A 17,790-nucleotide genomic window follows, 5' to 3' on the forward strand; every position below is an offset into this window, starting at 1 on the left:
TTGTGAGTCCGCACGGGTAGGTACCACCGCCCCGCCTATTTCTGCCGTGAAGCAATAATGCGTTTCGGTTTGAAGGGTGGGGCAGCCGTTGTAACTATACTGAGATCTTAGAACTTATATCTCAAGGTGTGTGGCGCATTTACGCTGTAGATGTCTATGGGCTCCAGTAACCACTTAACACCAGGTGGGCTGTGAGCTCGTCCACACATCTAAGCAATAAAAAAAAAAAAAAAAAAAAAAGGATACCTTCTCACATCGGTTTGTGTGGCAACGAAAGGGTGGATAAGTTAGCTAAGGAAGCTAGTGATGGTGTACCATAGAACATAGTTCCTAATTATACCGATTGTGTCAACTTAGTAAGAGAGGAATGCCATCGTCTATGGAAGGTATATTTCGATGAAAGGTCTTTGGAAAAAGGGGTGTGGTACAAAACAATTCAAAGTCTACCATGGAAAACGCCATGGTTTGATTCTTGTAACCTTAATAGAACCACCCTAGTGACTGCTTTTAGACTTCGTTCCGGGCACATCCCACTCAATAAATTTGCTCATTTAATGGAGAAGGCTCCTGATCTCAAGTGTTCAGTTTGTGATGTAGTGGAAGATGCTTTTCTCATTATGATGGAGTGTGCGCGGAACGATGATCTGAGACAAAAAATCTTTGCAAAATATACAGATTTTCAACAAGTTGGAGGTGTAAATTACGCATTAGCCTCTCCGGAATCCGAAATGGTTAAGTCACTTTATAAAATAGTTTTGGTAGGCCTTCAGAGACGATAACAGTTTCCTTTAATTTTTATATAATTTTTAATAAAACTAGTTAATAAAATAGTAACATTACAAAACAAAAAGTCAAATCAAAATAATTTAACATAACTCAACCCACACAGTACATTTTTATATAATTATTTTCTCACTCTCTTTTGTTGCACAACAGAGTGTCATATTCACTGGGTGAATAATCTCCTAAAGATCAATCAATCAATCAATCGGAATCAATCAATCACGCCCGGTCGGGGTCAGCATACATGAAAGATACTGAAAATCTTTGGTGCAAATATGCATGATATCGGAAGGGTAGCTGCTATGTTTGGTATAAAAGTTAGCGTGTCACCGACCATCTGGCTTATCACTTGTCGCTAACAAAACAAAACAGTAATAATCACTGAGCTTATTACTTCCGAGATTGGAACAGAATCAAATCTAAAAGAAAGAATGTCACAGCCTTTACACGCGAATACTGAGATTTTACACGGATATCTTAGAGCGTGTGGTGTCATCCACTTCGAAAACCACATAACACTTAAAAGGCAGTGATTTCGTATGCACATACACAAAAAAAAAAAAAAATAATGTGTTAAGAACTTACTGGCGGTAGGACCTCTTGTGAGTCCGCACGGGTAGGTACCACCACCCTGCCTATTTCTGCCGTGAAGCAGTAATGCGTTTCGGTTTGAAGGGTGGGGTAGCCGTTGTAACTATACTGAAACCTTAGAACTTATATCTCAAGGTGAGTGGCGCATTTACGTTGTAGATGTCTATAGGCTCCGGTAACCACTTAACACCAGGTGGGCTGTGAGCTCGTCCACCCATCTAAGAAATAGAAAAAAGCCTCGCATTAACTAATATGATTAGCGTATAAAATAAAATTGTTAAAAAATAAAACGAATACCTTATAACGTAATAAAAGACAAAACGATACATATATAATAAAAAAATTATAAAGAGGAAAGATTTGTTTGTTTGTTTGTTTCGAATAGGCTCCGAAACTACTGGACCGATTTGAAAAAATATTTTTCCATTAGAAGCCGACATTGTCCCTGATGAACATAGGCTACTTTTTTTAAAAAAAAAATTATTTTTTTTGTTTGTTTCATGTGTGTTTTAATGTTTCCGAAGCAAAGCGAGGGCGGGTCGCTAGTATATAATAAAAAAACAGTGGTGAAATTTTATTTCAAGTTACCGTTCGAGTTTTCGTGCCAATTCATTATTCAATTTAAATTACGTATTAACACGAATCACAATTTGTTAGCTTAACGCCAACTCGATTGTAAGTGGTCTCAGTTGACCGCGGACTCTGCAATACCTTACTAATATCACTAACTTTATTTAGTACTAGCGACCCGCCCTCGCTTCGCTTCGGAAACATTAAATTTTATTATTGATAGTCGAAGCGCCATGTTGCGCGCGGTACGACAATAACTGCGGGTGACGTCGCGGGGCAAAGCTAGTATAAAAAAAGTAGCCTCAGTTACTCCTTATATCATCAGCTACCTATTAGTGAAAGTCTCATCAAAATCGGTCCAGCCGTTCCAGAGATAAATTTATTATTATATTATAAGGTATGGTATAAATCTTGTTTTACTATAAAATTTAAATGTAAAAGAGAAATAAAACACACACCCAATACTTATAATCAAAGTTTATTTGTGGGTAATACTCTGGCCGCTATTATGCTTCCGGTATGTCAAGGTTGATGTCTATGGACTCCCGTAATCACTTAAAACAAACGTCAGCCCGTCACCGCATCATCTAAAACTACAATTAATCGTTAATAGTATTTGCGATAAATAATTGAATTTAATTGTAAAGAATATTTTTTCAGTCAGTATACATAGTTTTAATACTATATCATGTGTAATCCATATATTAATACGTGAAGAAAAAACTTTTTACGAAAATTGCGCGGACGGAGGAGTATGAAATTTTCCACACATATATAAAATATAGAGGAGTGCAAAATGATAATATTTTTTAAAAATTATGTATGTAATACATTAAATCAATAAAAAAAAAACAGTACACACACTACCACGTATTTGACACACAAACACGCATATATACTTTTTGTTTATTGTCAAACTTTTGTTATAGCTTAAAGTCTGTGGTCAAATTGAGAATAGGCTAATATTGTTTTATCTTTCATATTATTTGTCTATAGTGTGGTCTTGGCGAAATCTGTGAATAAAGAAGTATCTTTGACAATAGAACCTTAATAATGTTCAAACTTATAATTTCAATTAATTATAGTCGAATTTCGACTACCGCGGGACCACTAGTAACTAAATTATAATGTGAGGATAGAATTCGTTAACATAAGTGAATAGAAACATGTTCTATTCATTTACTAATTGCCAGGTGTACTGTTCGTTGCATTTGAAGTCCTTCCAGGCTGCGAAATCGATGCTGGGAATATTCTCGCAGCGACTTATTCTGTTTCTGAAATAAAAATATAAGAAGTCGCTGATAGCAGAGTACATAGTTACTTTTCGCCTCATAAATGGTACAGAAAACAATTTAAACCCTACGGTCGTTTATTAACAAAACTTCTCTGACAAGTAAACATTGCGAGAATATTAGAATTGAAGGTTTGATGAGTAGGGCAGCCACCCACGAGGCGTGAGGTCTATATTTCAAGTCTATGGGCCCTTTTCGGGCCATGGGCCGAACCTCCTGTGAGGTTCCCGGGGCGACCCCGAGGGGTCTCCGAGGCCTAGGGGGCGCTACCCTTATACTGTGTAACGGTTATGCCACTCCCCAAACTGGAACGCATGACTGATCTACGACAGAAATTACCAGTATGTTCTTCTACTACGGTCTAGCATAAATAAAAATAATAAATAATTTGTGGATTTTATTTTTTTCCGTCACGGAAATAATTCATGAACATGTGTGAGGTAATTAATTAGAAAAAATGGCATCCGCCTGCGGGATTTGAATACTGGCACAGTCGCATTGCTCAATTCAAGTACACCGGGCCTTTTATGCTTTACGCCAGGACGATTTACGAATTATTTCGAATTCGAAATACCGTTGTAATTGCAAATGGAATATTTTTCTAAAAAGCTAACATTACACGAAATCATGTATACCTTGAATGTGGTCTCAGGAACGCTTGAGGCTGTATTTCGGTGACCTTATCGGCAACATCACAAAGGATTCGAGCTATACTAGCTTTCCTTATTTCGAAAAGTTGTTCTGGAATGAAAATTACAATTTAATGCGGGATAACCACGGGATTCATCACAAAGACTGATCCCGCTGCATCCAGCTGATTCCCGCGACCCTCAAAGGGCGATAGATACCTTGTGGAAGGCCTACAAACGCTACATCTTCCGGTACGCGGTTTTCACCCGAGAAATTTTCGGCCCCAGCGGGACATATCTAATATTAAATAATTCTTCTTCTTAGTCGTACACTTCGGTTCGTTTTATTGGTTGATTGTGGCTTTTAGGAGGATATTTAATAATAGGTACTCACGTAAACTAAAGGCGTTGGGTCTTTCCGAGCTCTCGTACCAATGTCTATCAGATACAATATTGCGGACTAGCTGTTCCACTACCAAGCAGTAGAAGGTTGGCGGCACGAAACCACCTTTAATGCGCCTCTCAACCCAAATACCGGCCAAGAGGTCCATGTCTTCAACATCTTCGTACAAATCTCTGAGTATTTCGATCCTCTAAAACACAAATTTATCGTCAAGTTCGTTGGAGATTCCAAAACAGATATTTTTTCTTTAATTGAATGTGTTCTAGGTAAGATATCGGACTTTAGAGTCTAAATACCTGAGAATAAGCTTGTGTTAAAATTGTCTACTATCAAAAACAAAAACATTAATCGACTAAAACACATACTTTTCGCATTAAAAGTGTACAATTTCCAAAAATATTCGAAATTGAGTTAATATGCGGAATCATTTGGTATCACCAGTATTTTTCTCATAAATACTGTCAAAAGAGCGTAGTGTTAGTTTTTTTTAGTTTACCTATATTTTGACTAGTATTAACAGAATTAATACAGAATTTTATCTTTCTTTAAAATACAGATAATGTAACTGGTAAAAAATAAAAAATAAATGTTGCAATGATGACTAATATTAAAAATATTACATGTTAATTCTTTAAAACACTCTCCTGTAAAAAATTATTAAGTTTTGAGTTTATATAGTTTTAATGCGAGAAGACGACATTTATTCAAACTCGCTCTCAAACTAGTTACTGGCTAATCGAGAAAGAATAGTTTTTTAATGAATCCTTCCTTGCATCATAAAAAAATCAAAATATGTTATATATGCTACCGACCTCGGGGTCAATGACTCCTTCCAGGTCTCCCCATTTTTTGATCGTTTTACCGAAACAAAATTCGTGGTATTTAACGTAAGGCTGGAATCCAAAATATCTGTTCTTGGAGATGTCGTTTGTCATCAGATCCGATGCTCTTTGGTGAGGACCCAAGCCGATATCAACGATCTGAAAATAATAATATAAAATAACATAAATTAATCTCAAGAGACTTCGTCTTCTGCAATATCTATCATCGGAGGGAAGAGAGGAAATTTGAATCTGAGTGAAGTTCTTGAATCTGTGGAACGATTTAGTATTAATGCATTTGGTCCTGAGCCATGTTTAAAGACTAGTTTATCGGCAAATATTGTACCGAAAAGAACAAAAAAAAACAAACCAGATAATTCGTTTAAGCATACATACATCAGGATCAGCTGTATGGTCAATATTAGCACTGCCTTGTCTGAAAGCTCCTTGTGTTATATAATCTATGTTATTGTCCACATCGAAGAAGCCTGTTCTCAAAGTGAGGTTCACTATCGGATACTGCTTGAGATAATATCCCTTTGTGTCGTACATTCTGAAATTTATAAAATTAAAACAAATTTAAGTAAATTTAAGTTCAAATGGTGAGTTAATCTCCATGTCAGTAGAACTAGTAGGATTTAAGTCAACAACAAAATGTTAGTATCAGATAGTAATTAGTTTTACTGTTAATCTGTCAGTCTGGAATATTTCGTTGGAACTAATTTTATTGTTAGTATCTTAAGGTGTGTGATTAATATGATTGATATTCAAGTACTTTTGATAATTATTATTAAAAACAAAATCAGCCTTAACACAGCTTTTTTCTAACGAAACTAATTCAATTTCAGTTTAATGGTTGAAATAATTCAAAATGTTTATTAAAACATCTATAAATTTACAATTGAAGAATTATTAAATTGAGATTGGTATTATCAAATAAACACTAAAGGTATATCAGAGGAAGTGTGAAAGCAGCCCCAGTGATTGATAAATTAAAGAGCGGACGGTTAGCGTGGTATGGACATTTGATGCGTAGAGAGGAGATGCATGTGACTAGGAGATGTATGGAAATGGTAGCACAAGGTAGACGGGGAAGAGGTTGGCCGAAGAAGACATGAGTACAGTGTTTGTGAATGACGATATAAGAGAAAGGGGAGTGAGTGTTGAGATGACGGCTGACAGAGGAAAATGGAATAAAAAAAATCGTTTTGCCGACCCCACCCTAATGGGATAAGGTGGAAACAAAGAAGAAGGAGAAATAAAACGAAGCAAACAGACTTAAGGGTGCCTTCCTGGACGCTGTGGAGCCATCGCAAAACGAACGGGTACTCGAGCGAAACTTGTGGTAGTATTTCAGGATTGTACGCATCTCTGTATCCAAACGAAGACGATAATACACCATCTCTGACCAAATTGTCACGACCTGGAAAAAAAATTCTCAGTATATTTTGACTCAAATGCAGTGTGTTCACTAGAGCCCATAGAAATCAAAATAGAATGCCAAATTCAGACGTGAGGTCATAAGGTACACTGTTATGAATATTGTAAATGTGTCATCAAGCAAAAAGTTAACACATAAGGATTATAGTTATATTTCACGCCTAAAACTAATCCTGTTTAAGGTATATTTTATAATATACAACAATAGACAAACATGTTTGGATTTTTTTTCACTTCAATATTTTATGAAACCAACAAAAGCGTCACTTTCTTTTGTGAAGCAAGACAACTAAGATTACGTCCCCATGTCTCAAAGGGAGTGGTAAAATTCCTGTTGTGAAGTCTATCAGCCTAAATAATATCTTAAAAACAGGTAGATCTTGAGATCCTAGTCTCCTATAGAGCAATAATAAACATATAGACGTTAGTGGTCTTGGCATGGTAGTAATTATAATCAGAAGTATTTTAGTACAGCTTAAGCAATGCAACCTACCACACTGCTTAAAAATGTAAAACTAAAGAATCCAATAAAGAAAGGTATTTTATCATCCTTACCCAAGAAAAGAGGTAACAGCTCATAAAAATATATCTGTATAGCTACAGCGATATTTATGTCTCTCGCTGTATTAAAGAGCGTATTGTCATCCCAACACGGGTTGATCTTTGCCAATTGTTCCGCGATGAAATTGTGGTGCCTCCAAAACCAAACAGCCATTATATTGACACTAGCAAGTGTATTGCTACCGTCTTCGGCTGTCGAAAAAGAGTATGATTCATAAAACCGTGGCACGTCGAAGGGTTATTATTAAAGTTCTCTAAATTATCTGTGTCTCAACGAGGAAAAGTTGTTAAATCACCTAGTGTAGCAGATCGAGACAGTACACTAGTAAATTTTGATTACTATGCTTTCATTATTGCGTAAATTTAAAAATTAAACTGATATAATATAAAACGGTCGATTCAATAGTTTTTTTGTTCGTTCATGTTTGGCTCTTGATTATTTACCTTGATGTAGTTGAAGTTTTGGAGAGTTGTTGCTTTAGGGATGATTTTTGATAAGCCATACTTGAAATCTTTTAGCAATACTATTTCTTTTTTTAATTATAGTATTCATAACATTTCATGTCGTGAAGTCAATGGCGGATCCAAGGGGGGGGTCATGGGGGTCATGACCACCCCCTGAGCTGGTTCCAGGACTTAGGTGGACCACTAATTGAATATAATGATTTTATTTATATATTTTGTCACCATACAGATTTTATGTTACTACATACCTTTAATATATAATTAATTTAATATAATATAATAACTTTGTATAATGGCAAACGTTTGGGAACGAACGCATCTAAATTTGACTATGTGACCCCCTCCTGGCGCCAAAGCTGGATCCGCCCTTGCGTCAGTTTCGATTGTCTCAATTTGAGTGCCGAAGTTCTGTTATCTATGGATTTCTTTGTATATTCATCTGACAATCTACAGTAAAAAACAAATAAACTAATTTATAATAGTCTCTCAAAGCTTTCGTCTCTCGCATCGCAAATATTCTTAATAAAGGGGCTTGTCTGTTCGGCGACAGTAATCCATAGCCCTACCCTAGTAGTACAGTACTCGGAAACTTGTTAAAGAACTTTGGGTCAGCCCTCGAAATTCACCAATCCCGATTCCGAGCTGCGAATAAGCCGACAGACAGTACCTATCAATCAATTTGTGAAAGTTGACTAGGAAAACCATTAGTATAGTTTGTGGAAATGGGATTTTTGTCTTATGGTTTTTTTAAACACACAACCTATTATTTTTGACGTGACAACGTCTTATAATTCGACGGAGTCGGCTGCACGCACGAAAAAACATGACTCATGCGGCGTTACCTCGCTCTGAGGCGTTCCATTTAAGGCTTGAAGTGCAAGCGAGAGCGCGCAACGAGCGACAAAGAGGCAAAATCGGCCTCCGCGTTCTGCAGCGTTCGACATCTGTCTCTCTCCTACTTGAGTGAGCGATGCATTCGCGTGGACATCTGCTATACAATAATACAGTTACATGTTTTCGTCAAGTATGATATCAGTGAAAAGTGAATGTGGTGTCAATTGTCCATACAAAATATCTATGAAACAAATAAAATAAAAATAAACTTTTGAAAAATGAAACCATTCCATCAGTATTTTCTTGACGTTGTCACGTTCAACTATCGTCAGTAAGCCGACTTTACAGACGACCGATTTTTTTTTGTCTCAAGACCTTTGTCTCAAGATCGGCGGTTCAGGTTCCGATAAATTTATATAGGCAATGGTAACCATTGAATAGAATACAAAAAATAATACAACATCTGGTATATTTCAGCTTTTCATTTTTTTTATTGCTTTGATGAGTGGACGAGCTCACAGCCCACCTGGTGTTAAGTGGTTTTTGGAGCCCAAAGAAATCTACAACGTAAATGCGCAACGTAAATGCGAGATATAAGTTCTAAGGTCTCAGTATAGTTACAACGGTTGCCCCCCTTCAAGCCGAAACGCATTACTGCTTCACGGCAGAATGAAACGTACGGCAGATATAGGCAGGGGGGTGGTACCTACCCATGCGGACTCACAAGAGGTCCTACCACCAGTAAAACAGCGGATGTTTCAGTGATACTAGTAATGCGTAGTACGTGATGCGTAATTGATAAGCTTTGTGTTTTATACGGGTAACAAATATATTTCATATCTAATGTAATAAAAATAAAAGCGAAACAGGCATTTTTTGTCAATAGCCTAGCTGTTCTTCAGATGGTACATTTATCTGGTCCGGATAAGTTTATGTATATGTACATAACAAGAACCATGCTTAACTATGCTCACGGAATAATTCATTAGCTATTTCACTTACTCATAACAAATTAATAAAACTGAATTTTTATTAAATAAATGTGATATACTGCATTTAAAAAAAATAATTAAAACACATTTAGTATAAGATGAATTTCTTCTTATTTTTTTCTTGCTATTTGTATAGTTTACAAAAGACTAGAAGGTCAGTCAATGAAAAATTGGTATTTTTTAGTTTATATGCGACATTTTTTTATTACATTTATTTAACTATACAAAACAAAACAAGATGTGTAATTTAAAAAATATCTACAAAAAAGTTTGTCACTGTTATTGTTTTTTTTCTATTCAGTATTCTGACCTAAGTGCGCCAGAGTGATAAAACTCTTCACGACAATAAATAAAAAAAAAAAAAAAAATCCTTTTTTTTTTGGGACTTTTTGGCGGGAACGCGAGGAGTGAAGTTGTGTGATTTGTTTTATTTTCCCTATTTAGTGTTTCTTCAGGTTTAAATGTGTAATAACGGTGGTTTATTAACTGTTTAATATCTGTGAAAGTGCACAAATATGGGAAAATGAAACAAAGCCGTTAGACGTAACTTCTCGGGATCCTCCAAAAAGGCCACTGAACAAATCTCAGTAAACAACCACCATTTTACTGAGATTATATTTCATCCCATATCATCTCATCTCATTTCATTTAATTTCATCCCAGTTGATTAATGTCTCAAATTAATCATCTTCATTTCATTTGATTTCACTTCATATTATGATTTTTCATAAAAGTAAGAATATAAATTAAAATAAGACATGACTTAAAGGTCTTAGTTACCAGGTCATAAAATCCTTTAGAAAAATAATCTTTTTTTGTTGTCATTCGTTATTTGACACGTGATGAATCACACAAACTATAATCTATTGGAAGCGTCGGAAATAATCTACTGACAAAGGAAACGCAAGATTAAATCGTAAAAGTAGTTTTAAATATATTTACGATTCAGATGATGAATACAATATGTATTACAACGCAAATTTTATATATTTCAAGTACATATAAATAAATTGGTTAATAAGAAAAGTACCAATTTTTTTTTAACTTATATGCATTAACGTTATCACGCTCCACCTGGTGTTAAGTGGTTACCGGAGCTCATGGACATCACAACGCAAATTCTACCCCTTGTTTTGAGACATGAGGTTTAAGTCTTAATTGTAAATTACAGTGGGTGTGCCACTCTTCAAACCAGAAAACATGTTTGATTCTTGGCCAAAAAATACCCCTACCACTACTTGTCATATCGTTTTTTTTTTAAATCAATTATCACTGGCACAGGGATCTTTTGTCATAATAGCACGTTTAAATATTTTAATACACGTATTTTATTTTATTTCTTTAGACATCCATCAAAAATAAATCTCTTCAACGACGTATGTACGTCCGTAAAATTTGAGAGCACGCGTTCAGCCAAGTCAATACAAGGTATTAATGGAGCGAAAAAAAAATCCTTCGCCTAGAATGGCGCGCGGCGTATAAAAATAATAAATGCGCAATTCTTTAGGGCAGGGCTGTAAAACTGTCGTTCGCATTCGCGCCCTTCAGCGGCCGGCCTCCCAGACCTTTGGCGTGCTATAATAATACTGCGTGACCTTTGATTTCGTCCTAACCATGCTATAGTTTGTCGGTAACTTTTAAACTCCGAACGATTTAACTTGAGGACTAGTTAATGCAAGAATGGATTTTCTTGAAAGATTAAACAAATTCAGCGCATTTGCGATCCGCTTTGAAGGTTTTTTTTAGGGCCAAACATCTTACCACGTATCTACACCTAGGGAACATGTGGGGTATGTGGGATTTGACGGTCTGCAGATTTTGGGAGCAGACCGCGAGCCTAAGGATATTTTCAGGGCCTTACCGCACCAAACGACTCCACCTGGCATTATCTCACCAGACGTCCGATCTCGGCCCGGGGTCAGATCAGAAACCGATCAGAGTAGGTGGGTTCCCACGGTCAACACTACAACCAGACTCCGGAAAGATGTCTTATCTTAGTCTTTAGCGAGGCTTTACGTCAACTTACACAAGGTCAGTATTAATTTAATTTCTGTCTTGCGTCACCCTGTGTAACAGGACAAGGTAATGAACCTTCCAATATTTTTGCATAATCCTAAAAACGTTCACACTTCACCGTCCTTAAGAAGGTACTCGAAAATTTGCCGCTGCGTATGATCCATCGCTCTCATTCGGCCACTTCTAACCGCCCGAGGTCGTTGCTCCATCTATCAGGAGATGGAAACCCACGGCGTTCCTAATAAAGCTTTCGTAACAGGAGTTTCTACACGAGTTCCCACATTTTCCCGCCAAGATGGAACTGAATATGAAAAATAAAGGCACGTATAAATCATTCACAGGCCGACGCATCTGATACTGTTGCTGTCTCGCTCGCGCCGCGGTGATACGACGTAGTGCATATTAAAACAGATGAATAAGTTTTATAATTAAGAACACATCGTAGTAGAGTTTCATCACAGCATCTGAATATTCGTTCTTTGTATTCAGTACAGAACTTGAATTAGCTTTTTAAATAGCAAAGTGCAGATGCTGAAGGCACCTATTGATACAGCCACTCGAGTTCCACAGCATTTTTTATCAGCCCATAGACATCCACACAGTTAAAGACAGATAATACAATATAACAACATAGAGACAGTTAAAGCTTAAAATTTCTATTTCTAAAATCCAAAGGTATGTTCGCTTTTCAGCAGAAACACAGTGCCAACAAAACTGAAAGTGCATTGTAAAATCAGAAAAACTTCAGATTGCTTATTAAATTTTGATTTAATTTCCATAAATAAATTTAACACTCGGCGCGTTGTAAGCCTACACGGCTGCGTCTCGCCATCCTGCCCATTACAACCACGAGGGTCCCGGTTCAAAGGATGGAAAAGCCGCTGGTGCAATCGACTCTTTGACTGCGTGTCTCAAGTTGGGTAATGGCGTTCACGGTATGATGACTTTGGGCTCTGGAAATCACTTAAAACCAAATAAGTCGCGAGCTTGTTCAACCACCAAAGCGATAAAAATATATATATTACTAGCGACCCGCCCTCGCTTCGTTTCGGAATCATTAAATTTTATTATTGATAGCTGAGTCCCGCGATGTTACCGTGACGTGATTGGGTGACGCCGCAGGGCGAAGCTAGTCTAAATAAAGCCTAAGTTACTCCTTATATCATCAGCTACCTATCAGTGAAAGTCTTGTCAAAATCGGTCCAGCCGTTCCAGAGATTAGCCGGAACAAACAGACAAACAAAAATGGTAAAAAATGTTATTTTGGTGTATGTACCGTATATATATTCATATGCATGTAGAAAAAAGCGGTTATTTCAATATTACAAACAGACACTCCAATTTTATTTATATGTATAGATTATTTGATTAATTTAAAACGACTGTTAACCGATAAACTGTGTCTCGAGTTCTTGTAATGTCCTTTATGAAACTTTCTTTCAACGGAGTCTATTTTATGTTATCACTGGCCATTGGAGAACGTTCATTGTCTACTTAATGCAGACTTTCGATAGTCTCATTATAATAAAACGTACTAAATCTAACGTTAACGTTATCGTTATTAGTTTAAGCTGTTGTTTCTTAAAAATATTTCATCTTGAATTGGTTTAAAGGTGTTTGGGTTTTTTTTTAATGTCTTCATGTAACTCTAGGTATTTTCTGAGATTTTCAGTTGTTTTTGTTACAGCTGTTCTGTTGTCGTTTTTTTTCGTTTTTCAATACTGGTAAAAATACTGTACTACAACAAAACATATGGCAGATTGTAGATGTACACACAGCCACCGGCGACGTCCACACTGTGTTATAATCTGTGGTAGGGACAGAAAGCCCACCATAATGGAAACCTACAAAATTTCACTCCTAATAATTTAATTGTTGCATTTAAATTTGTTAAATCATTTTAAATACAACTTGCTCAGTAATTGCGTTGTTTAACTAAACATCAACGTGTGGTACGTCGACACGACCCAAACATACATTTAAGACGTAGACCTCAAGTCTCAAAGTGGATGACGGCATTTCATTTGTTACGTCTATAGACGTCTAGTAACCATTTAATACCATGTGGGCTGTGACCTCGTTATACAGGGTGTATAAGTAATAAAAAAGTCGTAACCCTTTATTTACAGTTCTAACAATATATTCACACATTCACTTCTACGCACTGACCGTCCTGTGGCTTCATTAAACTACACTATTTCTTTGCTTCAGATTTCATTCCGTTTCGTACTCTAGGTAACTCGGTATAACACGGTATTTTACAACACGGTTTCAATAAGAAAAGAAAATTTCCCAAAACCCTCTTTTAATACAACTAAAATATGATAACGAGATTTTTGTTTAAAATTATTTAGAAAATCACATTACGCACTATGGACACACAATGTAGGGGAATAACCAACATTTTACTGCTTATTTTTTATGTTTAATTAATAAAAAAAATGCATACAGGCATAGTTGAGATGTTTAATTCAGAAAAAATACTCTTCTTGTAATGGCTTTTCTAGTCTCATATAACATGGTTTCCCTTGAAGTGGAAGTGAGCTGGTCATGTAGCAAGACTTAAGGACCAGAGATGGACTGCAAGGATAACTGCATGGGAAGGGCCACAAGGGAAAAGAAAAAAGGGTCACCCGATATCAAAATGGGAGGACGATATAAAAGCTATTGATGGCCCTCGATTGATACAGGTAGCCCAAAATAGAACCAAATGGAAGGCCTTAGAGGAGGCCTTCACCATGCTTAGTGGGTTCCTGCCAAACATTAGTGAAGAAAAATAAAATTATTAACTACCTATTTACTTTGTATTTTAGCACGAAATAAAATGCTTTTTATTTTATTCTATTTATTTATAACATAGTTTCGAACGGCATTTTGTAAGAACGTATCTACCGTGTTCTAGGAAGGTTACATGTGTTTCAGTTTCAGAATCGCCGACACTCGTTTTCATTTAGAAACGCCACAGGCAAAGTTTTCGTAACGCAGTCCGGCGTTCGCAAAAGTTTTCCAGGATACGATGCGACATGTCATGACTTATGTCAGTGGGGAGGTCACGCGGCCCGCACTCACGCAGAGCCTTGAAGGACCAGACCGGCGTTGTACAATTCAATTGAGACATCGACCTCATGTGTCAAGGTGGGGGGCGGAATTCTCGTTGTTATGTCTATGAGCTTCGGTAATTGCTTAATACCAGATGGACCTTGATCTTATTCATCTATCTATGCAATGGATAAATAAATAGTTTTTTTATATATTTATTGCATAGATGGGTGGACGAGCTTACAGCCCACCTGGTGTTATGTGGTTACTGGAGCTCATAGACATTTATGACGTAAATACCGCCACGCACCTTTAGATATGAGTCCTAACGTCTCAGTATATTTACAACAGCAGCCCTTTCACGAGACGTCCTACCACCAGTAAAAAGCCAGTAGTAGCCGATTGATGTTGTATTCATTTAAGACAATGAATTTCATTGAAAATATGCGGTGTAATGTTATTTTTGCCTATAGTCCCCTGCTGGTTACAGGCCTCCCCCAAAAGTCGTTCTAATAACGGGTCCTTTGTTGCCCGCATCGTACCGGAAATTTGATTATGATGATATTTCAATGAAGATTGTTCCGAATATTCACAACCAGCTACTGATACGGTCTCTAATTGCCCTTGTTGCTTTTCGTTTATACTTCATGGAGGAGTTTATAGTAGCAGTATCATTTTCCTAATTAGTATTTTTGCTTAATTTGCTGTTCAGTTACTGATGGCAAAAATAGTCAGCCCACAAGGACCGTTAATTTTTTTCCAGCCCACAGACCTTCTCTACTGGACATAGGCCTCCCCCAAGGCTTGTCATAACAACCAGTCCGGGGCCGTCTGCATCCATTGGATTTTGGCGAGATTCCAACAGACACATTCGGGCAGACCATCGGCCCACTTCGTAGGAGGCCTACCCAAGTTACGCTATCCACTGTACATGGGACGGCGGTACGGATGTAATGTGCTCTGCGTCAACCCTGTCCCACCGTCTCAATAGCCCCGACTGGGCTCTGGCCCGATTTTTTTTTTTTTTTTTATTGCTCTTGTAGGCAGACGAGCATACGGCCCACCTGATGGTGAGTGGTTACCGTCGCCCATGGACTTCAGCAATGCCAGGGGCAGAGCCAAGCCGCTGCCTACCGCAAAATTATTTAATTAATTCGAGGTAGGGCGCCGGTGGTGAGCGGCAGGAGTTTTTAGTGAGGTTCAACTCCCACATACCTGCCACGCGGGTGGGGATCCGGCGATTTTCTCCTGTATAAAAACAAAATCCACTGTACATAGTCAAATTTTTGTCCAATAGTCCAATGTTTGCCCCTCTAGACTTTTCGATCCCAGCGACCGTCTGTTCTACGAGTAATGTGCGCACCCACTGTCACTTCAGTATTTCCTTCGGGCTATGTCAGTTACCTTGCTTCTTCTACGAATCTTCTCATTCTTGATTCGATTACGCAGGGAAACTCCGAGCATAACCTTCTCCATTGCTCTTTTGAGTGACTTTGAGCCTTCTGATAAAGGTCCTTTATCAGCGACCATGTTTCAATGCGTTACGTCATCAATGGCAACACACTGGTCAAATACTTTCGTCTTGAGATACTGAGGTTTCATCGAGTTTTAAATCATAAAATGCTAAACCAGTTTTAATGTAAAATATAACAAGCCATTCTAGTAGATGTTAGTAAAAAAAACTAGTTAAATTGTTCATAATATTTCGCTGGATAATTTCAAATAATAACAAAACTATTCACTATGAATATAAAAAAACAATAAATTGAATTTCTAGAACAATAAAGTTTATTTTTCCGTGACATGTCTCCATCAAAAACTGATAATTTATGATGAAATCTAAAACAATGTTTTGAATGACCAATTTACGGAGACCTCTTTACAAGGGTACTTTCAAAGAGCTTCTGAAGTTTTTTAACATTCAAGAACAGGACTACAAGGTCTGAGTGATGTGGCGATACGGCCACCCGCGGCGACCTCACAGCGGGACACCAGACAGTGAGTCACTGTCAAAGCCCGAATGAGACCGAATGTGCCAATAAAAATAATTTTGTGGGAATCACTGATTTTTTTGCATATTTCTGTATTTGATGTGTTATAAGAGCCCAGTTTTGGAATTCAAATCATTTCGATTTAATTAATTGTAAATTAATTAAAATTTTTCCTGTTGGTGAAGTAGGTGGGTAGGAGTAGTAGTATAGGTAGTTAGGTAGGTATATATGTATGAATATCTACAGGTACGGTCTACAACCTAAACCTTTTCCCCGAATCTTAAATACGCAGAAGCCAGTCACCGTTGACGCCCTAGACACGTCCTTACGGATCCATCAGATCCTATCACACTTGTGTAGGGACCACAAATGACGCCTTCAGCTCCTAACGTTAGGAGCAGGCTTAAGGATCCCGGTAACAGTACTCGTCGAACTCGGCAAAGAGTTCGACGTCAACCTAACTCATGCGTCAGCCCGCTGAGTTTCTCGCGATTCCGATCCGGTAGTAGATTCATTCATGAAGCAGCTGCTCTTGAGTTGTTAGGTCTCCTTTGGAGGCGCTCCAGCAGCTGTTAGCAAATTTTTTTTTTTTTTTTTTTTTTTTTTTTTATGATTGAAGGATTACTGGTGGCCCGGAGGCCTTTCCAGTTTCACCAGGACAGGTGGGCGAGCAAAGGCTCAGCCAGGAGGGGTGGGATTTGCTAACAGCTACCCGAGCGCCTCCGAAGGAGACCTAACAGCTCAAGAGCAGCTGCTTCGCGAATGAATCTACTACCGGATCGGAATCGCGACCCGCTGAGAAGATCCGGCGAGAAACTCAGCGAGCTGATTCATGGGTTAGGTTGCACGGCGAACTCTTTGTCGAGTTCGACGAGTACGGTTACCGAGGTCCCTAAGCCTGCTCCTAGAGCTGAAGGCGTCTAGTGCGAAGGTTATTGGATCTGATGGATCCGTAAGGACGTGTCTAGGGCGTCGACGGTGACTGGCTCCTGCATGATCAGGATTCGGGGAGTAGTCAGCGGCGGCTACGATAAGGCGATTATCATGACGCATAGCCTTATCGAAATACCGTTCCGACGCTGACTTCATGTATTTCTGTATAGATTCGAGGCCCAGGTCGTCGTGTAGGTCAACGTTCCTCACGAACCACGGAGCTCCGACGGCTAACCTGCAAAAGCGGGATTGTAGAGATTGAAGGGTGTCTATGTGCGTGCGGGCCGCGTGAGCGAACACCACACTCGCGTAAGTCATGACGGGCCTTATGCAAGTTTTGTAAAGTGTCACCTTGTTCCGAAGGGACATTTTACTCCGCTTACAAATCATGGGGTAGAGTCTACCGAGAATAAACGCGGCACGGTCACGG

The 17,790-nt window shown here is 38.0% G+C and overlaps 1 protein-coding gene across 2 annotated transcripts; it reads right to left on the minus strand.

Moving 5' to 3' along the window:
- Positions 1-2,406: 2,406 nt before the first annotated feature.
- Positions 2,407-7,269, minus strand: LOC101743638 (peroxidase). 2 transcript variants are annotated; one of them, XR_009976854.1, is made up of 8 exons: positions 7,085-7,269; positions 6,368-6,512; positions 5,486-5,642; positions 5,081-5,248; positions 4,260-4,458; positions 3,872-3,977; positions 3,045-3,218; positions 2,407-2,625 (listed from the first exon to the last, which is right to left on the minus strand). XR_009976854.1 is itself a non-coding variant. In XM_038020775.2 (7 exons), the coding sequence occupies exons 1-7, from the start codon at positions 7,242-7,244 to the stop codon at positions 3,116-3,118; spliced, it is 1,038 nt and encodes a 345-aa protein (XP_037876703.1). In that variant the 5' UTR covers positions 7,245-7,269; the 3' UTR covers positions 2,407-3,115. The 2 variants fall into 2 exon arrangements, 1 of the variants encoding a protein (XP_037876703.1); XM_038020775.2 differs by having other exon boundaries at positions 2,407-3,218.
- Positions 7,270-17,790: the final 10,521 nt, after the last annotated feature.

This window comes from Bombyx mori, chromosome 27 (assembly GCF_030269925.1).
Source record: "Bombyx mori chromosome 27, ASM3026992v2".
Lineage (NCBI taxonomy): Eukaryota > Metazoa > Arthropoda > Insecta > Lepidoptera > Bombycidae > Bombyx > Bombyx mori.

Bases quoted from the DNA above. Each gene is read 5' to 3' on its own strand.
- LOC101743638 (XM_038020775.2), bottom strand. From the start codon at position 7,244: ATGGCTGTTTGGTTTTGGAGGCACCACAATTTCATCGCGGAACAATTG. The intron at 5,643-6,367 runs GTCTGTTTGCTT...TATAAATTTCAG, and splicing joins GTCCAGGAAGGCACCCTTAA to AATGTACGACACAAAGGGAT. The intron at 3,219-3,871 runs GTATACATGATT...TTTTTATTTCAG, and splicing joins TTCCTGAGACCACATTCAAG to AAACAGAATAAGTCGCTGCG.